General features: G+C 51.0%; 1 protein-coding gene across 4 annotated transcripts; it reads right to left on the bottom strand.

Moving 5' to 3' along the window:
• Positions 1-703: 703 nt before the first annotated feature.
• Positions 704-24,023, bottom strand: TNFRSF11A (TNF receptor superfamily member 11a). 4 transcript variants are annotated; one of them, XM_084281408.1, is made up of 10 exons: positions 23,691-24,023; positions 14,725-14,806; positions 14,146-14,271; positions 13,495-13,638; positions 12,329-12,422; positions 11,876-11,970; positions 10,934-11,041; positions 9,207-9,256; positions 6,771-7,614; positions 704-3,481 (listed from the first exon to the last, which is right to left on the bottom strand). In XM_084281408.1, exons 1-10 carry the CDS (start codon positions 23,748-23,750, stop codon positions 3,126-3,128), a joined length of 1,959 nt encoding a protein of 652 aa, XP_084137534.1. In that variant the 5' UTR covers positions 23,751-24,023; the 3' UTR covers positions 704-3,125. The 4 variants fall into 4 exon arrangements, with proteins under 4 accessions (XP_084137534.1, XP_084137533.1, XP_084137536.1 ...); XM_084281407.1 differs by having other exon boundaries at positions 9,207-9,259; positions 23,691-24,022; XM_084281410.1 differs by lacking the exon at positions 23,691-24,023 and adding an exon at positions 16,268-16,515 and having other exon boundaries at positions 9,207-9,259.

Raw genomic sequence — 24,023 nt, 5'->3', positions numbered from 1 at the left:
CTATTAATAATGTATATTACATGCTCCAGAAATAACTTCTCCACACAGAGAATTTGCAGCCACTTCACCACGTCCACTGGCATGTGCTGACAGCAAGGAATTCTCCAAACGTTGTTGATGGTTTTTAAGGAGGGCCTGGGGGGAGACTGCTGCCTAATTTGAGTGGATGTCTCTGATAAAAGTGCAGCCCTATTACAACACCCGCGTAGCACGGAGCCAGTTATTGTGCGTATTGATCTTTAATCCCATAATTGCTTTTCGTGGGGGTCAGAAGGGCTGCTCCAGCACCTTGGAGCTAAAGACTGCTGCTCGTTTCCCTATGGATATACACAGAGGTATTGCTGCCTTTCCAGGCCTCAAGTGGCTGCTTTTCAAGAGCACCTGGCATATCCGCCACGGATAATGCATCTCGTGGACTCCTCAGACTGAAAGACTTTTAAAAATGCATGCTGTGCAGGGTGAAACTTCGGGAGTAAACTGGAAGGAGGGTGCAGTTCTCAGCAGTAAAACCTTACCTCATTCGGTGTGTGAGAGCTCCTGCTCGACTCCGCGCGTGTGCCTGGCCGCACTTACTCTCTGCTGCAGAAGGTGCCGGGAGAGGGAGGGAGGAAAGGAAGGTGCACTTTTTCTTAAAACAATTCCACACACGAAAAAAAAGGTTACGAAAATCTAGCCAGGAACATTTTTATATTCACAATTTATTTATTTATTTATGTCAAAATGAGCATGGACATATAATGATGCATTTGATTCCCCCCATTATTTCAAATCTTTGCTCTTTCTCCTGTAGATCTTCAAGATTTTTATTGTCATTAATTACCAGTATTACTATAGCAGCCAGAAGCCTCCGACTTAGTGCCCAGTGCGTCGGGCAGCATTGTACAAAGAGGTGTTTAAAAACCAGCCCTTGCTCCAAAGTGACAGCAAACGAAATCACGAGGGTACAGAAGTCCCTGTGGGGTCCTTGTCGACGCAGCCAGGCAGAGGCCCAGGGAACACGCAGCGTGCTGATGAGTGTGATGTGGTTTCTTCGCTTTTGGGCAGGCTCTGGAGGTAAGAAGAATCGGATCTACCGTTTGCTACAAGGGAGTGGCCACAGTGCTGAGATGGTGCTGACCCTTTTCTTCATGCCTGCTGACCAACCTAGTGTCAAACCCTGCTCAGTAGGATCCTGCCATCTGGGAGGCGAAAAACGTGCCCTTCCTGAGGAGCGGTGTCCTGGGTTAGCTCTTTCCAGGAAAACGCGACTGAAAACATGAAGTGGGAAAACATTTGCACCAGCCTGCATGGACCCGATGTGTAGCCCTGCTGCCTCGTCCCTGTTGCACCAGGGTACAGCAACAGGCCAGAAGAGGCTACGGAGAGGTTGTTACAGGATCCGGCAGGAGAAACAGAACAATACCACAGATAACACAGCCTCGGTGGCACACCTCCTTCAAAGAGGCAGAGGTAGCTTAGGCCATCGCTCAGCAGGACAACCTACCTGCCTGGCTGAGTCCAGGGGAGGATGCTCTGGCTCTCGGGAGGCCGCACAGAGGTGAAAAGGAGCCTGGCTGTTTGCACACCCTTCCCCCAGCCACCCAAGAGACAATCTCGCATGTGTGCGCCAAACTTTACATCCCAGATATACAAATAACACAGAATTATTCTCCCAAGAGGTGACGGTGGCTTAGCCCACCCTTCTGGTTCCTGGATGAGAAGTTCATCCAGATGATCTTTTCCAACCTGAATGACTCCATGATTGCACAGTGGTCACCCTGTTAGCTTCCTAATTTCTCTTCACCCCCAGAGCAGTACTGCTGCGAACAGGACAGCTAGGTGGCAAACCCCTCAGCTTTCAAACCTCCAGGGAGAGAAGCCCTCCCTGCCAGGGATCTTTTCAGTCAGGGCAGATGAGATCACGCTCAACAAGAGCCCCCTGTGCTGTCTGGTAGGAAATGCAGCACTGATCCTCCTGAAGGCTCAGACTGGAGAAACCCTCCTGCAGCTCTCACACAATGCAGAAGAAAATCAGAAAATTACCCCACGTCAGGAAAACATTAAAAATATCAACATCTCCTCTTGGGATTTCCCTGAGTCTCTGTTCCCTTCACCTTTACTCTCCACGGTGGCTGGTGGAGGAGGCTGAAGGATACAGGACCTGAACAAAAGCCAACCGAGTAGCCGAGGCCCTACTAACGACAGCTACTCCTGTCCTTTAAACCCACCCCCTGGTCCCACAGCTTGTCAGCTCTTAGTGTGACAGTGGTTGTGCTCCGATTGCAGCTGAGACAGGCCGAGCTCTGGAAATAGTTTCGTGCTGCCCAAATAATGTTGTGCTTACTAATTAAAACATCAAGGGGAAAGACAAATCTGTTTGGGCAGATGAAGGAAGACGTGTCTGACCCTGACCAAACTCCCCACCTTCAGGCGCTCTCCTGTCACTCGGGAAGTGTCAGCAGCTACTTGTTCTAGATCCTTCCCCCACCTGCTGGCACTTCTGTGGCTTAAACCTCAGCGACATGATTTGTGCAACAGCATGCCATGCGCACGTCGCTCGTCTTTAGCTTCAGGGGTCTGAGTTGCTCTGGGGAGATGCAGTATGGCCGAGGTGAATTAGGGTTCAGAACTATAAATGCTCTTTGCTCAGGACTAATCTGATACGCTTTCAAGGCATCTCGGTGCTGATGTGCCTGTTATTGCAGCCCGGGCGGCGCTAACACACGCTCGCACCCACGAGTTGGCAAGGGGCAGGCACGGATCCTGGCTTTTGCACTGGTTTAGGACTGGAGCACCCGTTCCTTTGGGGAAGGGCTGGAGGCACCCACCCGATCCCTCCACCAGAGGTATCGAGGAGGACCAGGGCCCCGTGAACGGGTTCACCTGGCACAGCTACTGAATTCCTGCCCAGAGGAAAAAGACAAAACCCACAACAACCAGGCAGTGCCTGGGGCCCATTCCAGCACGCTGCCCCCTCTCCAGGAGGGGACGCCCGGCGATTCACAACCTCCCCCTCGCCAAGTCCCCCAGCCTGAGGGCTTCCCGGGAGGGTTCAGCCCTCTCCCAGGGGACCCCAGCGGCCTCCGAGGAAACGAAGAACCCGTCGCAACAAAACCGGGATTCGGGGCGGACCCCCTGGCGGGCCCTCAGTTCAACACCTTCTCCGAGGAGTGTCCCAGCCTCCCCTCCTCCTGCACGGGCTGCGAGGCCACCGTGGTGGCCGTGGCCGTGTGGTGGTGCCCCCCTCGTGTGGTGGCGGCCCCCAGGGCGTGCAGCTCGGCGCACTTCTCCTTGTAGTGCTGCGCGTTGCCGGCGAAGGTCTCACAGCGGCTGGGGTTCTCCTCCTGCACCGGGCTGCCCACCGTCTCCGAGGCCGCCCCCGACGAGGCCGCTGCTCCCTCCTGGGAGTTTTGGCTAAGGTAGACGACGATGATGTCCCCCTTGAAGTTCATCACTTGCCCGCTGGAAATAAACGTGGAGTTACTGTTTCCAGTCACGTTGCCTGGGGAGGGAGCGGGGGAGAAAAGAAGACAGGCGTGATTAATATTTTCTCTCGTGAGGCGGGTGCTTAGCGCGGTGGATGTAACCCGCCGCCATGGCTTTGCCTTTTTTGTTCCAGTATTTCTACCCCGTGACACAGGGATGCTCTTATCATCGACGCCTTCCATGGGGCTCCCTCATGATTTCCACCTGTGCCACCTCGGGACGCCGCCTGCCACCCTCGGGGAGCCGTGTGGAGAAGCTTTCCCTCCGCACCGCGCTCCTGCCAGCCAGAGCAGGCGAGATAACCTCACCTCCCCATGGCCTCCGGACGCTCGAGCTGCTCCCAGGCCGCCTCCACACGCAGTTTGTGAGGAAACAGCTATCATTTCTCATTCCTAGATGCCTTTTAGAGCCCCAGGCATCACACTGCTTTTTCCCCCCCTCGGTAAGCAATCACTCCTGTGGTGCGGGCCAGGCAGCAGGTTTATGGAATAAATCCTAAATGGCTTAATGTCAGGCCTTGCAGAACGACACCGAGCTTATACGATTACCTTTATTGTCCCATCTCCCGCGCAGGCACGCTCCAGCCCTCACCCAGTGCCCTCGTGGATTTAACAGGATATATGCTGGCTACGGGGAAGGCAGAGTCTATAACACAGCAGCCTAACAGGGTTACGGCTTCCGTAAGTCTGCCTGGGGCTAGAGGCTTCTCAGCATAAATCCAATCATCCCCCCATTCAGGACTGGGTCACGGGACCGGGCTCTGGGAATTAATAAACTTCCCTTGGAGTGGAAAGCAAATAACTGAGAACAAAGTTTCAACACCAAACCAACAAACTTCCCTGAAATTAAACAGCAGTAACCAAAACAACCAAATAAATCACCCTCGTAGCCCACGGACACTTCTCTTCAGATTTTTTACCCTGCTGAGCTTGGCTTAACCACGACCTGCAGACTGACCGTGCCCCTCGCAGACGTTTTGTGCTCTCCTCAACACTCGAGGCGTTCACAGTTTGGCTGCAGCCGAGCGTGGCCCAGCCCGGGGAAAAGCTGTTTCCCCAGCTGATGATATTAATTACAATGACAGGTTAATTTCTGTGGTAATTATTCACTAGGAACTGGAACGATGTAGGCAAGTAATTTCCTCAGAGCCATCTAATGGCATCTGGGGGGTAGGAGCTGGCTGTCGCAGCTGAACCGGGCTGGTTTGGGCCCTGGAAGTGAAAGTCTCCACAAAACCATCCCCAGTGCCCTGTCACATGAATCTTCAACCACTCGTGTCTGGTGCTGAAGCCCTACAGGAGACGTGAGGTGCCTGTGATCCACGTCCTGACTGCTGCATCTTCTGACTGCCTCCAGGGAGATGTAGGGTGCTGCTGGAAGGCTTCCCCCAATTGCTGTCCATGGCCCCGTAATGGCACCTGTGCAGAGGTTCACTTTGGCCCTCTCAGGTCGTTTCACAGTAGGGGCAGAGTTTGCAATTTCTGTTGTCCTTCTGAATGCTAAGGAACCAAAACCAAAACTTCATGGAATTACCCCTGGCATTTTTCTTCCCATTTCTTCACCCACCCACTTTCAGGCAGTTCTGTCTTAGCACAACTGCGTGCAAAGCCCGGTGGCTACAGCTGCTTTGAGAAGCTTCAGCAGAAAGTTATTTTGCACATTTATTCCATCTGGGCACCTCACAGGGCCCAGCAAAACGACGGATGCTGCTACAGCTCCACACGCAGCCCCAAATGTGAGCTGGGGCGCTTCAGTGAGGAAGCTCCTACTGCTAGGCCCTGTCCCCCTCCTCGTGCAACCAGGGCACAGCCACTCCACAGGCTGGAAAATCCTCTGCCAGCAAGGCACCTCGGCTCCCAAACAACCAAACCCAAGCTCTCATACTGCCCACTGCTCCCTCAGCGCCTCCCCAGCCACGCCGAGGTTCTGGTGAATTGGGAGCGCTGGATCTGTGCTGAGGTGACAGCAGATGGCACTGCAGCACGTACCTACCCAAAGGCACAGACGCAGTTAAAATCACGCAGAAAGAACTGTGCTGTCGAGCTAAGATGGCACTTCCCAGCATCTCACTTACATCCAAACTCTCCTGCTTGCCTTAATGTTTCTTAATATTTTCTCTTCCTCTTCTTAAGAGATTTAGAAAGAAAAACAGCACTTCTGCAGGGCCAGATAAGACTTGACTTTCAGTATTACCTCAGAGTCACCTTCCACAAAAATAAAATCTGTCTGCTCTTCACTACTGTGAAGTTTTCTACAGATCAGGGAGCGAAACTGTTTTGAGATTTCAGGAAACTGAAGCAGTAGAAAGAGTATCTGCTCTTAGAAAGATCAAGGCTGCACGCTTTCAGGTTCTCGCACAGCTTGCATGCTTAGAAGGGAAGGGCCCTCCAAATGTCACTTGTGGGTCTTCAAAGTGTCACTTCTGGGCTTTGGCAGATTGACAAGAAGGTCTGCGTAAGAAGCCCTAAGGCATGGTGTGGTTTTAAAGAAGAGCAACCGCTTACGACTGCCGTGTGTGTTACAGGAATACTCAGATGCCCCAGTCAAAGCTAAGGTCCCATTGCACCCGGCAGCACACAGACACGAAAGCGGAGCATCTGTCTTTAAGAGGCTATAACCTAAAATGACTAATAACACATGACACGAAGATTGCAGACTTTTATACTGAAAGGTCTGAGGGAGGAAGGTTTTATCCAGAAAATGCTCACAACTTCCCTTCTGCTGGTTTTGCTTCAGTGATTTTTCTCCCTGCTTTCGTTTGACTATTTTGCAATATTCACTCCATTTGTAAATTAGTAGCCTAGTAAGCTGGTGTCATCAGTGTTTCAGAGCTGTTTTGGGGACAAAGTGCTTGCATGTGAAGAAACAAATGTATGTGTGAAATTATTCTTAGGTGAATGTTTATATATGAGCGAATTAAAACAAAAAGAAAGAGCTAAAGGCCAAAAATTGATGATGGTCTCCTAGACCCAACCCTGGCCACCAAGTAAGATCTCCAGCTGGAATTTCACTGATGGCCACGTGATTGTAACTGGGCTTCAACTTAACGGCCAGGACAAAGATGCACATGCTGGCTGCTGGATGGAAAAACACCCATCCAGGTTACTTGTCCCTAATCAGCTCAGCCTCTCTTAGGTTTTCTGTCCTACAAACACCTGCCACAGCCCAAATTACGGAGTTACAGGACTGGCTGGCTTCTGCAGCCACATCAGAAGCTCTCCTAGATCAGCCCCTCTGGATGATACCAAGCTAGCACAGAGAACAACCCCATACAGCTGCGTACAGGTCGAGCCTAGTGGACTCACCAGATGCTGGAGGGAGGTCTGAAGTGCTGCTGTTTGTCCCTGAAGTGCTTCTGCTCGTGTTCTGGTGCTTCGTGCTGGTACCGTCAGAAGATGCATCTTCCACACCATGGTCACTTGCTAGAGTGCTCTGACCAGCAGAGAGAAAATTCAAGCCACAGGTGCACTGTGCATAGGATCCAGTTTCTGGGGAGGCGGAGGCGCTGTCAACGGCAGCACAGCAGGGTTTGCTCCACTTTCTGGGAGAATCCCGGTACAAAACGCCACACCTTACACAGATCTTCTCTGAGTCATGGTTCGTTGCAAAACGATCTGTGTCTTTGCTGTCTATTTCCTTTGGGCAGCTGTGGGCACGCTGGTAAGGCTTCTGAAGGCACCTGTCCATGGCAGCACGCGCACCGTCTGCATCGCAGAAGGAGTCAGAGCCCTGAGAGACGGAGACGTCCTCGCTGCTCCCCACCCCCGAAAAGCACTGGTTCAAGCTATCGTTCTCCCCGATCTCCACCGGCTCTGAAAACGACGACACGGTTTTACTGTCAGGCCGACTCAGCAGAGATAAATAATCAGCAGCATGGAGGTCTTTATCTGTATATTCATCTTCTGTGGGAACAGGCGGGAAATGGTCGAGATCGCTCTCCGTCACCACAGAAAGCTGCTGGAGGTTCCCCCCGGCCTCGTAGGGCGCCGTGCCGGGGCTGCTGTGAGTGCACGAGGTGTGAGCACCGGCACAGGATGAGATCCCGGGGGCAGGACAGGCAGCAGGGCCCAGGAGACGCGTGTCTTCAGAGCCCTGGGGCACAGCGGCGATCGGTATGTTCACAGCAACGTGCGCATCTCTGGGGGGCTCCTGAAAGACACAGAAAAGAAAAACATGTTTAATAAATGAACTGGCAGGAGGTTGTTTTCTGAGCAGAGAAGGAATAGACAATGTCTTCGTGTTTCCTTGGCGTGGAGCTGGCGGGGCTGGGCAGCACTGATGTGTTTGAATCTTGAGAAGTGCAATTCTGTTCTGCTGTAAAACTGTGACTGGCTGGGCTCTGCCACTGCTCAGAAAAAATCTGGGGACAATAACATTAAATGGTGGGAGAAGGCTGTTCCTAGCTTTTAAGGATCACAGAATCATCTAGGTTGGAAAAGGCTTTCAAGATCATCGAGTCCATCCATCAACCAGTCATCAAGAGGGCACTTGAGGGTAAATAATCCTAGAAGTTGCTAGACTCTGCTGTTCCTTGTGGACCATCAATAAGCCCTACCTTATCCAACTGCTTATAAGGTTTATAACCCCCCTGAACAATCTATGCCTTTCCTGGTCCGTGGAGGCCTCTCTGGGAACAGAATCTTTATTATCAGATAAAAAAAAAATATCACACAGACACAAGGCTGCTTTAACCTGGAAAAGGCTAAGACAACAAATGCAAAAGCCCATGACGTTACTTTCCAGCTATGCTCCACATTAAGCTGTGTTTTTGGTTGGAGCTCCACAAAAAAAGGCTTGGGAAACACTTCAAGGGTTCCCTTCGGTTCCTGCCAGTCATGCTGTAATGATGGGTATTTGGGATCCGCTACCTTTCATTTCTAGCATCTGTTTGCTTCTTCCAGGATGGAGGAGAGAGAGTCAATGCCGCCAGCCACTAATTGCTGTTGATTCACTCCTCTGTCCTGGGGGACCTAACCAGCTGCCAACGCAGGGCGTTACATGAACAGCTATGAGAAAAAAAGAGGAACTGCCTGCTCAAAATGTTGTTGTTGTTGTTTTCTTGGTAGCAATAGGATTTGAGTGTTGCCACAACTAAGCTAGACAGAGCTCCTAGACTGGCAGGTGGGGACAGCATGCGCCTGGGACCCAGGGAACCTCAGTCCAATCCCCAGTGTGGATCAGGCAGCACATAAACATGTGAACCAGGATTTCTGTACGTGCTACAATAAAAGGGACTCGTGGCCATTTTGTTTAGCTGGTGGCTGTGTGCTTAGTGCTTTGCATGTCTGGCATTCTTGGCACTGCCTCTGATCCAGGTTTCTCTTTCATGAGGACCCAGGTATGTAAAAAGGTGCAAACACAGCTGAGGTTTTTTCTGTTCTTAGGATTTAGAAAGGCTCTCTCCTAGGTAGAGTCTCAGATGTTCAGTAACTCGTGGGCTCACGTTCAACCTTTTCCTCTTATAAACATTCAGTCTTCAAAGAGACTGTTACCACTGTTAAAGCTGGCTGAAACCAGACAGCAGGTTCAGAAGCTATTTGAGTGTGGTGATTTCATAAGCCTCACATTTACAGAAAACCAGACTAAAAAAGCCAAAGCTGTGAGTGGTTTTTGAGGAACTTAAAACATTTTTTTCTAGCCAAACATTATCATGGACTCTGGATTAAGGAGGAGTGTCAGGAATGTCAGGAGTGTCAGAAAGCCATAAAACACAGAGAAAATTTTCATGTCCCTGACTTTACCTTCGTTCCTTTTATTTGGCTGCACACTTCATTAGCCCAATTCTGTAGATCTGCTGTAGGGAAAAGAAAAGAGTAGCTGTAAATTAGAGCAGGCGCTGGAGCTAGCCACAGACCTAAACACCCACAGTCACTCACTCACGATCCATAATATTACATTAAATAAAAACCAGCAAGGCTGTTGTTTTTACTGACTGTTCAAGTGTCCCAGCATCAGTCTAGCTGAGGATTCATTGTAACTGGAACAGAGAGATATTTCTGTGGAATAAATGTTTCCAAGGTCCTAAAATAGACTACGGTTAAGCTGTGTTCCACATCAAATGGGGTTTCTTTCCTGGTCATATGTCAGCACGCTATGACTAGCCCGATACCGACCCGCTTACAACTGCACAGTCTATTTCAAGAGAAGTCACATGGATGGCCCAAAGACCATTCCCAGAAAGGAGCGAGGAGACTGGAGAGAGGAGGGTAAGCCACTGAAACCACGGGACGGCCGACTGGAATACAGCGTATTCCACTTAATCAAGATGTATTTAATTGAGAAACTCACTTTATCAGAGTATCTCCCAAGGAAAAGCTTCAAGTCCAACAATACTTTACAGCAGGGACTGCTGCTTAACAGAGCGAGTGACTCTTGTTTTCTGTTCATGCTTTCAGGAGACTTTGCAGGGCTCAGGTCTCGTGTACGCTTTAGGCTCGTGCTGGTTTTGTATGTCTGAAGATAGATCAGCTACGTAGCCACTGCCACTTCCCAGCAATGACTCCGTTCCTCTGAAGTGAGGTCTGCACATTTACCATCAGTCCCCAGGCAGGCAGAGCTTCTTCTCTGGGGCTCTAATTAGCAGGATCTACCACGTGAAGGCAATGAAGGACTGCCGCTGCAGAGCAGCAGGGTGATAGGAATCTCAAATAAAGAGCATTCCCCCCAACCTGCTCTGCATCGCAAGTATTTGGTTTGCAGGGAGAGTCACCATTTCCTCCAGCCCATCCCAGGAATGCCAGATTTAGCAAAACCCATGTTTAGTGTGGCAGAGGCAGCCTATTTCTAAAATACGGGTTGAAAAATACTTTACAAGAGAGGATTGCTGTCTTCCCTTCCACTGCTCCCAAAACATTTCATGAATTGCTGGGGTTTGGGAAAGGAGGTGAAGGGAAAAATACAGCAGGAAAAGCTTTCCATGGGAAAGAGGGGAGAAAAATAAAGAGAACAGTAAGCATTTGTCCTTCATTGTGAAGGCAGAGGGCTTAACACAGAGTTGAGTAACTGTTAGAGATATTTCTGTCATATTCATAATATACTCAATGCCCTAGTGTTATCCAGAATGTCTCTTGAATTTTTAAATTTTTCTATTGTTATTATTTGCTCTATTCCTTCTAGTATTTCTGCAGTCTCTCATCGGAGCTTTCTCCCTCAGATAAAACCATCGCCTCCGTTATGGTTCGAAACAAACATCGGTTCTGAAATCCGTATTTTAACCCACCCAGATGCGGGTTTCAGGGGAGGAAAGGAAGTGGGGAGAAGGAGACGGGAGGTGGTGAAGGCCCCGTGAGTCCCTCCCTGACCACGGGCTCTGCCGTGCCAGGCAGCGCGGGGGAGCCCTGCTGGTACAAAAAGACCCAGCACCACTCTCCGTCACCCACATCGTGCCCCAGTGGCAGTGGTTACCTGCGAAACCAGAGCACAAAGAGCCACGCGGCTGTCACATTCATACACACCAGCTACCATGTACCTGTCAGCTTTTTTCCCTTATTCTTGTAGTACACGATGAAGATGACAATGCCAATTAGGGCCACAAAAAACAAGATGACAATCAAGACGTATAGAATCTTGTTTGTTCCTGCAGAATATAAGAAAGACAGCACCATCAGCACGCAGCGTGTTCTCAGCAGTAGGACAATCCTTACTCATTCGCTTATTTTTCCACAGGAGGGGGACTTTTTTCTTCCTAATTGATTTTTCAGTTTCTGCAATAATGACCACAGCTCTAGCACCCACGTAGCTCTGTGACAAGCAGCCCCACCAGAGGTACCTGGTACAGAGCCATCTCAGTAAAAGCTGAGCACCTGCAAGAGGTGTGAGGCAGACATCCTCCTCTGAGAGTCTCCCTGCAGTCTGTCAGCAGCCTTGGGCTGCGCTTGCTCTGCCTCAAGATAAGGGAGAAACGCAGATCAAATCCTGCCTTCATCTCAGATCATGAAGGATCGCTGCATGGCAGCCAGCCAGCCTCTCTGGTACCATATCCTCACTGGAGAGAGAAAAGGGCTAGAAGGGAGAGCTACGTTCATTTGAGACTGTGTCCACTGCTATAAAATAAGCGTGGGGAGAAGCTGGTGGCCTTGGAACAGGAGACATGCATATGGAAACTGGCAGACCGAAAAATGAAGGAGCAGGAAACGTGATGGAGGTCATGGATATAACAGCAGCGCTGCTCTCCACGAAATTTCAGGAAGAGATGCAAAGCACTGCTTAGACATCTGGTCTAGAGCTGCTGGGCTTCAACTAATCTTTAAAAGCAAGATTTTCCAAGAGAAAGAGAGACCAATCTTGGTCTACAGCTGCTTCTCCTAGAGTCAAGTACAACAGGAATACAGTTAAGCCAGCCAAAAACCCTTGTAAATACATCCTTTTTTCCCAGGTCCTTTGTAATGAATGATTTCCATGAGACACATACCGTCTTCTGGTTGCTCAGATATCTTCCGTTCTGCACACACTGCGTCTGACTTATCAGTCCCAGGGACTACTTCTGCCATCCCCAGAGCTGTACAGCTGAAAAGGAAAGACAAACAGGTTAGAATCCCAAAGAGGGAGCTCATCGGGGCTCCTACACCTCTGCACAGTGGTACTTTCTGCTGTGAAGTACTCCTGTGTTTCTCCACCCTTAAGAAGCTCAGGTACCTTCTTTATGCTCAGCTACACCCGCTCAGCTGTTGTTACTGCTCTCTCTTGTTCCCCCCAGGGAGCAAGACTCAAGCTCCAGCACAAGAAAGCCCTTACCACTGCACAACCAACCGAGATGCTCTGCGCACTCCCCAGACAAGTGGACACCCCCCCAAAAAGCATGCTCACTCAAGCATCTCACTGCCTCGTGGCTATCACAGGCCTTTTGCACGACAAAGGGACTTACTTGGTCCAGGCTTTGCACTCATCCGTGGATGAAGCAACCTTTGAGAAGTAGCCTCTGGGACACGGCATACACTTCGTGTCCTTGTCTTGTTGCACTGCGAGTAGCAAAGGAAGAAAAAACATTACAGCTGAGCTTCTCTGAGTTCCTCTCAGACCAGGGGAAGGTGACGATGCTCCCCCACCCTCCCACTTCACCCCCCTTCCCAAAAGCTTCCCTGAGGAGAGGATCTAAAATGATATTGGAGCGGCACTGACAGTCACATGTAAGCAGAAAAAAAGATCTCTGCACGATCAGAATAAGAAATGACCAGGAGCCATTTGCAGTGACTGTGAAGTAACACGCAGCTCTTACATCCTTCCACTGCCACCAACTTCCCCATGTCGATGCTACGCCACAGGCAGCGACACGAACTGGTGTTGTCACTTCTTTGAAGCCACCATACACACAATGCTGGACAAGGGTTTGCTAGACTGGAGGGAAAACACCACCACTGTGCTCTTGGCAGACCCATTCAGCATTTCATCCTCTATTGGCCTATTGTGTGCTGCTTTTTGGTGTTCCTTGTGCTTGGTACAAATGTTCCCAGTGTTCATGACAACTCAGAACTTCACTGTCCCTATTTTCCACCCACAAAACACCAGCATTTTGATCTCAGTCGGAGACCTTGTACTAAATTCAGTGCCTGCAATAAGTCTTTGCATTACAAGTTGTCTAAAACAAAGAACACTTGCGCTGTCTGAAAGGTGTTTATCGCTTTTAACTCATAACATTATAGAATGGCAAACCAAAACCATCTGGCAAAAACTGATTTCAAATCTGACCTCAGCAACAATCCGCAGTGAACCACTTCTCTGAATTGTGGAGCAATGCACAAACTGGTGATTCATAGACCAGCACCTCAGCAAACATTACAAATGCACCGAAGACCTTGTGATTATTGCCATGCACATGTGAAAGCTTGTAAATGTCACCTGATCCAAGATGTTTTTTAAACTACAGAGACAGAAGCCCTCAAAATACAAATAGCCCTGGAGAGTTACATGCAGCAGCAATGATTTGAGGGTCTACAGTACCTGCTCTTTAACACCACAACCCACATGACGCTGGCCTTATTCTGTAGGCCTGAGCTGGATATTTTACTTTCATACATCCTCTCCGTATCTTACCAGGGTGCCCAATTCCAAATCCTGGAGCACATATGGTATTGCGCTGACAGCAGTCACAGTCCTCATTCCAGTGGTAACCCGTGGTGCAGGCACACTGCCGCTGGAATGTGCTGTTTCCTGGGTTCACTTCCTTCAAGGCTTTCCCTAGAGGAGAAAGCAAACAGGGGTAAATATCTCTCCGATAACAGGCCTCGTGTCTGTGAGCCTCCTGTTCTACCTATTTGCTTTGCTTGAAGGCCAGACGCGAAACCATTCAGGTTAAAGGACAAGCTATCTTGGGGGACCCCTGATTAGTGTTAGGCACCTCACTGATTGGGCTCCTGAGCAATGTTTTTCCTTGTCACTCCCACAGAACATAAAGAGAGGGAGTGCACGGTATGCTGGGCAAAAGGACAGCCTTAAAGACCCAGCTCACAGGGAGTGAACAGCCCCAGTAAAGATAATCATATCAGCAGCAGGGAGACTATGGTTATGGTGTTTGGCACGGCACAGAACCAAAACTTCCTGGTGTCTGGGGACCTCCCTGGCCACCAGGTTCTTGTGCCTCCTCCATTACCATGCGCCTGAACAAGGCATCTGCCCTAGACCCACTTGCTCATCTTCGTGCTTCACTAATTTGGATTAAAAGGTCTTCCAGTGTGAGCAGCTCACCTTGATCGCATATTTTATGTAGCAAGCATTTGTCCTCTTCGTTCCAGACGTCCATGTACTCGTTTGGGCCACACGGCTGACACACGCTGTCCGAAGTGGCAGTGCATTTAGCAGACATATACTTCCCTGCGAGCAAGAGAAGGACAGGCAGGTCACCCGCAAGTTGCACACCAGCTGCCTGAGAAGCATGGGGAAAATAATGAGCCGGGCTAACGCTGCTGTACTACAGGGACCACCATTTCTTCCTCTCCCCCATTCGTTTCCTCAGTTAGAGGGCTGAAACATCTGTGAAGCTTATGGCACGGGAGCAGTCCTAGCTACACGCGCAAGAAGGGAGCTGCTTTCCATCTCCTGCAGTGGTTAAATGCTATTCCAACACAACAGCTGCTGGGACTTTTGCTGAGGTCAGCAGGACTAAGCTGCACTACAAGACACTCATGGGCCTGAAATTATGCATTTGCAAAGCTATGTGCAAACAGATTTGCAGAGTCACAAGAACAAGCTGCCCTACTGACCCCCAGAGCTGTTTCTAGGGAACTTTTTCCTTCACCAGGGAAGCGCAGCCCGGTGCTCACGTACCTGGCTCACACTTGGTGCAGCACCGTCCGGAGGACTCATAGTGTTGTTCGCTGTCACACAGCAGAGTGCTCTGTAGGGACAACTGCAGAGAAAAAGGAGAGAGAGGACATGAGGCCCAGCACACCCAGAAAGCTTCAGCCCTGCCTTATCACAGTGCTGGAAGGCAGAAGGCAAACTTCTCTTCAGTGCAGCATTTTGGATGGCAGTAAAAACATTACTCAACGTTTGTTTTTATTATTTGTATTATTATATTTTTATTATTTTTATTACTCAACATGTAAGACTTCAAAGGCGCTTTGTAGACAGACTAAGACTATGTACGTGATCCTGTACACACAGGGACTTGCAGTGCAGCCAGGCGATAAACAAACAGCACAGTCCTGCAATTTGTCATGAACTTTTGGCCCGCTGTATAATCTGTTCTTACAGTGCTCCATTATTCGAAACCCTTGACTTCAAAACAGTTGTAAAGAAAATGGTGTTGACATACTTCCCCAGTCTCTTCTACATACATGACCTCAGATCGAGGCCTAGGCCGCTAACAGCTTTAAAACACAGCATCTGGCTAACAGGTAAAGGGAATGATTTACACCCTTGAAAAATAAGTTCCCATCTTCCCACTGGGATACACAACACCCCTGGCAAGCACCATGAAACGCTGGACTTTATTTCTGCAGCTTTTTATGGTTCCCACCACGCCCTGCAGAGGTGACCTCGCTTCATGGAGGCAGCCATCCGCAGAGCCATCCTCTTCTAATGCTGGGAGGGGTCCTTGTGACTTGAAGACGACCAAAGAGGCTGACGTTTTTCTTTAAAACGCCGCCTCCTGGCTTGGAGTTTGGGCCATTTTTGCCTCGCTATTTCCTTGTCCCTGTCTTTGTACTTACTAGCAGTGTCTTGTCTGCGAGGGGATGACGCATTTTTCGGAACAAAGGCTGCGCTTCGTGTTTGCACAGCGCCTCACACAAAGGGTCACCAGCAGCACGGCTAGGATCCCAACCATAAGGTAAATAAGTGCATACACTGCCACAAGCTTTCCTGCTGGCTTATTCCTGACACCTTGCTCGTCTTCCTGAATATCAGGACAACAACCAGGGCTGGCACAGCAGTGAGTGTAATGCCAGGAGTGTGTTTTTGGTGCCGTGCTTCAGCTGCCGTGCGCTGGCCAGGTCGGGGCTGAGCCCACACTGTGGTACCCAGCAGCAGGAAGGGCTGGAGGGACTGACTCCTATCCCCAGCCGTCTGCACTGGCAGCAAAAGCGACCAGACCAGGACGGGTCCAGTCACTTGCTTTTTATAACAGCCCGCTCTTTTCTTCCTCGTTCACCCCAGTTCGAAGGTTCCTCTTTAGAAGAAAAGACTAAGAAAATGACTGGAGTGTCACAGAAGGGCAAATCGTCCTTTTTAAGGAAGGATATGCAAATCTGCTGAACAACTTCCCGCTCAAGGGCCTGGAATGATTTCCGAAAACCAAGGCTCGGCCTGAACAGAGCAAGCACCCCCCTGCACTGAGGCTCGGGGAGCAGGCTGGCTGCTCAGCTACCTGTAGGAAATCGATCCAGCACACAGAGGGCTTTTGTTACAAAATCCTCCCAGCTGCGTAAATCCTCGCTCTGTGTCAATAGGTATTCTCTTCGGCGGCTGTGTCCTTCCCCTTTCGGGACAAGCCAACGCGTTTTCCAAGCCACAATACTCCCTCCTTTGGTTGACGCTCGGCGAGACAAAGGCAAAGCTATCGGTGCCCACGTGCTCGCTCACTCCCTCCTCCCGAAGGAGAGGGATTTGGGCCAGGTATTTTTTGACCCGCTGAGTGTGAAAGCTGGGTGTGGGGAGGATGGGAAGGTGAAGGAACAGAATCGTGGTGTTTGACCAGAGCTGGGGGCCTCTGGTCAGCACGAAGCACGTGCGCTGCCAGCAGTGAGGCCCCGCAGCGCCAGCGCCTCCCCAGCCGCAGCGCCGGGCTGAGATGGGGAAGTGCAATTCATGTCACGGAGGAGGAACTCGCACCCAGGGGCCGGACGGCTTCACAAAGGTGACAGGAAACGAGTGGCGAAGCAGGAAAGAGAAGCAAGTCTCGAGCTCGCCCTGTAACCCCTAGGGCATCCTTCCTCTCCTTGGCGCTTGCCCGTAAGCAGGAGTGATTTTGACATCTCCAAGTTCATCTCCTGGCGACAGAAAAGTTGTCAACCTCGCCTGAAGTAACAAGACAGATCGAAAAGACACAGCCTGGTCATTCCTCTAAGGCTCACTGTTGGTAGTTTTGCATTAAATACCAGCACCGTGTGTGAATGAGTGCTCCAGTGAGGTCTGGGCATCCTGTGTCCATTTCATTCGTCACTTAAAACGTGTGCGAAGCACATGTGTGCTCCTCTTCCTAAGAAAAGTCAGCTCTCCTGCTTAATTGGTCTTGGGCAGCCGGCCACGGCCTTGCTGGAGCAGGAGGACCGGGCCAGATGACCTCCCGAGGTCCCTTCCCACCTCAGGCATTCCCTGATTCGGTGATTTATATTTCCTCAAAACACGAAATATCCAAGAGGGGGAGAATCCGGGGGACGAAGACAAACATCCTCTGGGCTCGGCGGATTGCCACGGGGCCAGTTGGATAAAGCACGCCTACACCTCCTCACCTTCAGGCACAGGAGCAGCATCGACGGCTTCTTTGGAAAAACAGGCCTGCTCGTGCCCAGGTTTGCAGGAGGGCCGCGCTTCGGTGTCAGGCAGCTGCAGGCAGCCCTCTCAGCCTCGTTTTATTTTTATTTTTTCCAAATTTCTTGCACAAGGACGCTAAACAAGAGCGTGCTTGTAGGGTGGGAGACCTTCCGTGAGTCACAGCTCCGAAGCACCATGGCGTTACTCAGACCCTGAAAGCACGCAGGTGCTTCTGAAGGGGGAAGCTGCAGCACTCAGATTCCTGTCCCCAGGCTTAAGGAAATATTTATTCTCAGTGCTGTTGGGCAATCGGGTGACAGCAGAAGCTGTGTGTCATCGATGCTAAAATTACTTTCTCGCTCAGATGAATATTCAGACCCACATTTCAGAGAAGATAGAGTTGCACGGGCCTCTTTCCTTTAACAGAAAAAATCTGGAAGAGCAAGCTCGGGGATTTCCACGGTCTTTTTCCCATGTCACTTGGGAGCAAGAACCTGAGGCCCCAGTGGGGCTGCTCGTTAGCGATAATCTGACTTGTGCAAAAGCTGAGACGTCAAGGGACACGTCAAGGGGTAGCTAGCACAAGATGACACCTTCGTGCTCGGTGGAGTTGTTTCTGGAGAGCGTTCAAGCCACCCGTCAGCATTTCACTGAGCAAAGCACATTTTTTCTGCATTTAGGACCCAAAGCACCTATGGGAGAATGAACCACGGCACGTCCCGCCTCGCACACCTCTTGCTCTTTGAGCTCTGGGGCCTGAATTTACTCACACTGCTTGCTTTTGAGATCCTCGGCCATGCCTGCTGCAGAAATGTGATATTTCCATGGCTCCTTGGGCTTTATTTCTGAGCCCAAGGAGCTGGCTCTAGCGTAGCACTGCTCCACGTGGCTGGCATTCCCAGGCGCCCTGCTGGGGCACCTAGCAGTAATGCTCACAGTACACAGCTCTCTGTGTTTTTACAACTGCAAGGGGGGAGAGGAATTTTACACTAAAAAGGCTTGATCATGATCACAGGGACAGTGAATGCAACAGCTCCTACATGGCCAGGCTTCGCTGCCGACGCAAACTGGAGCAGGACAGCCTGCAAGTCACGGCCGCACAATGCCAGTTATTCGCCTGCAGGTCTAAAAATCCAAAGCAAAAGTCTCAGCTTGTGAATGAAATGCTTTGGGTGATGTCAACTTTCCAGTGACCAGGAAAACCACATCACAGAACTACCACCACGTGGTCAAATACAGCCGGGAAATGGCAGTGGCTGAAAACTAAATATTATTTCGCTCTTAAAAATAAGGTCCTTGAAACCCTGCTAGGGCCTGAAGGAACACGAAGAACAACACTGATAACATGAAGATTGAGAGAAAACCACGACTCGCAAGCAGAAAGTGGCCAGACGGGGGTGAAATCCCCATCCTGGCTATTCCCACTGCCCACCCCGTCGTAACGCGTGGCGAGGAGCAAACACCTGAGCCGCCGGTGCTGCCTGGACGAGGGGAAGGTCCGTGCCTCACTGCCAAACCCGAGGGAGCTATTTCTAGCAGGCAGGCGACGTGAAGGAGAAGTGCCTCGCTGACCACGCCGGCAGCGGGGGTACAGCATGCAGGAACCTCAGGTGCATCAGGTGGGAGGCGAGGGAGGCGATGGGTGGTGTGGCTGGAGCGGCCGGCGAGGATCGTGGCCTTCTGAGGACTGACAGCTCGCCATCACATGCTCAGCCCCTGGCAGAGTCATCATCCAGAGCAGCGTGCAGAAGGGCAGACCTCTTGTATTCACCGGCTGCTCAGCAGCATCCACGTTATTGTTCGCGACTCATTGGGAATGGACTGAAGAAATCAAACCCAAAAGCCAACCAAACCAAAACGTTTAGCAAAGAGCCCGTTTTACTATGCGTGGTATTGCAGGGGAGAGCTTTTTTTTTCCTGTGAGGGCAGACTGAAGCAGTCATCTCGCTGTTCTTGCGAGCAGGCAATGAAAAGCTAGAGAGGACACGATGCTCGCAAAGGCAGAACTACGCGGTGTGGCAAAATAACAGGCCCAAAATAGATCCTCTTGCACGCTACGTAAGCAATTTTGAGGACTTCATATGAACCTAGCAGCACATTTTCCCTATCTGTCTTCCAGATTAATGCCTTGCCTAACAAAACTTCACGGTATTTTTTTTTCCATACAAGATTTTTTTTTTCCCCTTTTCCCTCCATTTCAACCACTGGCTAAATATATTCTGCACCGATCTGCACTCACAAATGTTGTTCTTTGTCATTCTTGAGCAGCCCCTATATACTTCTTTTTCTTTTGGAGTAACCACAGAGTGGTGAGGGTGAATGACCTCATTTTTTTTTTTGTTCCTTCTTCATTTTTTTTTTTTTTTATTTCTACCCCTCCTCGGCTACTTGGCTCTCGCAGGGTGGATTGAACCGGCCAGCTCGGCTCTCTGACCGCAGGCGAGCGCGCCACGCGGGGATGCGGCGGGGAAGGGGCATGGGGCCAGGGGCTGTGCGCGGCCAAAATTTGTGAGGAGGCCAGAGGGGACCTGGAGAAAGAGGACGAGGGCTGGGAGATGCTGCCTGCACGGTGGCAGCCTGCTGGGGGGACGGATCTGCTCTCTTCCCAGCAGACCTCCCCGTGACTTTGGTGGGAAGGGGAGAGGGCTCTAAGCCGCGGTGATTAATGACTCTTCAGCTGTATTTGCAGCCCTGACATCCTAAGCACTGTGCAAACAGCAGGGAAAGCCAAGCCCTGGGCCCGGAGAGCTCACGCCCTGAGAAGACAAACAGAAAGGCAACCCAGGGAAGCGCTGCGAGGAGCCGCTGAGGCCGGTGCACAGGCATGGGGCAAGGAGCAGGACGCCCCGGGGTCCCTGGGTGGCTCCTGCTGCCCATGCTGACACCACACCACAGATCCCACTCCCTGGAGCAGTGGCACACCGATGAGGTGACACGAGTGACACACCAGGGCACTGGCCCCCCCCGGAGGCAAAGCATCGCAGCGAGCGCTGTGGCAGAGCGGGCATGAGGGCAGACTGCCTGCTCGGGGTGCCGGGGCTCGCTCCTGCAGCCCACCCTGCAAGCCGGCCCCGTGCTGGTCCCAGAAGAGCCCTCCTTCCACTGTGTGAACTTTGGGCCGCGTTGAGAGAAGAGCAAGTCATAAAACGGGGCACGTCCTTGCAGGCAGGCTATCGCGCCACGCTAGACCGCGGCCTACCCGAGTCCAGAGTGCAACCTGGTTAAACAGCACAGGGTTTTTTTTTATCTGGCTTCCGTAACGCACAAATATTTGCCTTTGCGCTTCCCGTCGGCACTGCCGAGCTATTCGCTCTCGGAGCAGCTGCTTCGCTGGGTTTCCATCGCAAGGAAGGGGCAGCCTGCTCAAGGAGCACGGGGCACGGCCCTTGGGGCCGCCTTTGGTGCCTCTGCCTGACCTGTGCCGCCTCATTTCCCCGCGGCACAGCGAGAGGAAAGCCCTGTGCCGTGGGCGAGCACACCGCAGATGGCAGGCTGATAAGCTCTGAGTTCGGCTGGCCTGTGGATCGTGGCGAAGGCCCGTGCTGGGCCTCGCTGTGGGAAAGTAGAAATCGCATCAGGAAGATGATGTTAACGCGAAAAGAGAAGCGACAACGGTTTCTTAAGTGGTGAATCGGTTCGGTTTTACACACAAGGCGTTTACTCCCTTTATACGTGGTTATTTCAGCGTTATTTCAGATTTTCACATGAGCCAGGGGGAACCTGCAACGCAGCGAGAAGCTTGCCAGTTTCCCGCGCAGGGCCCTTTCCTGCAAGGGCATTATGATAAGTAAAGTAATTGAATGACAATAGCTGTTAAAATGATGCTGTTAACGCCAGAATAAATCCAGGGCTTTAGGCTAGATATGATATCGTAATTTTGCTCTACTGGGTGACTCCTTTGGCCCTGACAAGGGCAGGAACACGGGACTGGGAAAGCCTATGATCTGACACAGCACAGACACCTCTATGCTCTGCTTTTCTTTCTCACCATAAATACTGTGCATTTTAGGAAGTTAAAAGATAATCTACACATTAGGCAAAAAATGGCAAGATCATGAAGAATTCTGGATGCTTTTAGTGAGCAAACTTTCAAGTAGATATTATGGAGTAGTGGAAGAATCCCTCCTGCTGCCATACAAGAGAAGAATCCTTGACATTACACCAGGTAACTGAGCTACTGCATATTTGCAAATGCACGTTCCCACAGGCTTTAGCACCCATCTGACAGAAACAATCATGCCCTTCATCCATCTGAAGCAAGGAACGGGACGTGAATCTTCTGTACAAAGAAGCTGAGCAGATCACGTTTGCTTTTGGATCTCAGAAAGCAAAATGCCGTGTCCTGTGACAGCTGCCTGGGACGACTCACTTGGAAAGATCATCTTGAGGCTGAAGCACAAGACAAGGAGGGCTGAGCTTTGCTCCCAGTAGTTCTGCTCCATGCTTGGTATGTGACCTACAGCAAGTCACGAATTCTCTGTTCCTGTTTCCTCTTTGGTGAACATGATGACGATGATAATGCCTATTCTCAGCAGCGTTGTGAGTACCTACTAACTTACATTCGCAAGTGTTTCTCATTCCTCACAGGAAATACATTGCACATACTGCTGGCCTACCACCACCCCACCACACTGTTGACCCTAACACCAAGTGCATCAGGCAAATGTCAGCCCTGCCACGCTTATTCTCATAGCTTGTTCCGTCAGAAAAGTCCACCCATGAGGGGATTACAAAAGGCACTGTTCAAATCAGTCAGCCAAAGGAGAACCTGAAAGGCTGCCTGGGAGCAGCGTCCATCCAGGCCTGCCTTGCGTTCTCCTGCTTGACTTTCAGGACTGTGGCAGAGAAGCTATTAGATCAGCCAGATCTTTGACAATATACAGCTTTTCCTAGGTAAACTTGGCTACAACTTTACTATTTTGTACTGCTACTTGTCTAAAACATTGGCACTGGGAAGCTGTACCCTACTCAATCCCCAGCAGACTCAGAACTAAGCACGTGCTGAAAGACTTTACACATCAGTCCCAAACAAATACACATTCCCTGTTCTGCATCCTCTGAAGGGCTACGAATTGAAAGACAAGAAATAACAAGGAGTAACTACTGGCTCCTACACCAAGGTACCTGAAATGGTGAGATGTAAAGCATGGAAATCTGAATTTGTAAGGTTTGGTCAAGAGGAGCAGGTTTCAGGCAATTCCAGCACAAGTGACCCAAACCCAAATAGCTCCAAAAAGAAGTAAATGCCATGGCTAATGATCACCAAGTCTGCTTGCCATGCTGCACTGAACACAGTCCTGGACACCAGCACAGAAAACAGGTAGATACAGAAGCTGCTGCGGGACAGGACAAAGTGCCTGAAAGCTGTCATGTAAAAGCCACTTGTGAAACATGCAGGCTCGTTCGTACACATATGGAGGACACCTGGAAAGCAGCAATTTCAGAGAAGCCTAAGGAGTCAGGGCGGACAGAAAGAAACATATATTTTGGCGGGGAAAAAAGGCCTGTGTGGTTTCAGGCAACATATTTAGGAACAGGGATCCAGAGGGAAGGCTCTCAGGACTATGTGGTCAGACATTAAATTGAAAGCTAGAGACAGCAGAGCCTTTTTTTTTCTGCCTTAATCTTTTTTTTTTTTTCCTTGAAGCTGCACCTTGCTCTCAAGGGACGCTGACACGGCCCCTGCAGCAGCACCGAGTTTAAGGTGGCACTTAAAATGACACTCACGCCTAATCAAGAATAATGAGACGGAGAGAAACGGTAGGAAGAAATACAAACGGCAGCGAGGCTGCCAAACATTTGATTAATGTCACAAATCGTGTAATAAAGCGTTTGCAGCATGGGATTAGCAGAAGAGCACCCATCACGCAGGGCTCAGCGGGCAGCAGGAGGGGCTCGGTGGGCACAGAGGGGGCCAAACCCGGTGCCATCTCTCCCCTCGAAGCACAAGAGCCATGCAGCACCTCCAAAACTCACAGGGCCATCGTTTTTTGCCTCCTGGGCCACCCCAAGGGGCAGGCACCCAGCGGGTCCCCGTCCTCCAGCCATGGGGCGGCTGCGGGTGCTGGGGACAGGCGAGGCGCCCCGGCTGCAGCCGCCGGGTAGGGTGGAGCCCGCCTTGTTTTATTTATTATTTTTTTTTAAGCTCTCCATGCAAATTATACCCCTCGGCAACCCCGCTGCTGGCTTCTCACACCCCGCCGGCTCCCCGGAGCCGAGAGCCGAGCCGAGCCGGGCGGCCAAGGGGGGAGCGAGCAAACGGGGGGAGCCGAGCCGGGAGCTGGGGAAAGGGGCATGAGGAGAGATCCCCTCCTTACCTGCTGCTGTCCCGCGGCGGCCAGGCAGAGCAGCGCCAGCCAGCCCGGGGGGCCCGGCATGGCTCCGGGGCCCGGCCCGGCCCGGCCCGGCTCTGGGGCCCCGCTATCGCCGGGCAGCCGAGCCCCAGCGCCCCGGCGGCGCGGCCAGGCGCATCGGGCGGCTCACTTCTCCTTCTGCCGCTCCTTCCTCTCAGCTACGCCAGGGGAGAAGAGAGAAGGAGAAGAAGGAGAAGGAGAAGAAAAAAAAAAAAAAAAAAAAAAAAGAGCCTGCCTGTAGTTCCCACAGCATTTCCTCAGACTTGACATGCAGGTTTTGTTGGTTTTTGTTTTTTT

This window comes from Netta rufina (genome assembly GCF_964035555.1).
Source record: "Netta rufina genome assembly, chromosome: 2".
Classification (NCBI taxonomy): domain Eukaryota; kingdom Metazoa; phylum Chordata; class Aves; order Anseriformes; family Anatidae; genus Netta; species Netta rufina.
This window is presented reverse-complemented; position numbering and strand designations above follow the sequence as displayed.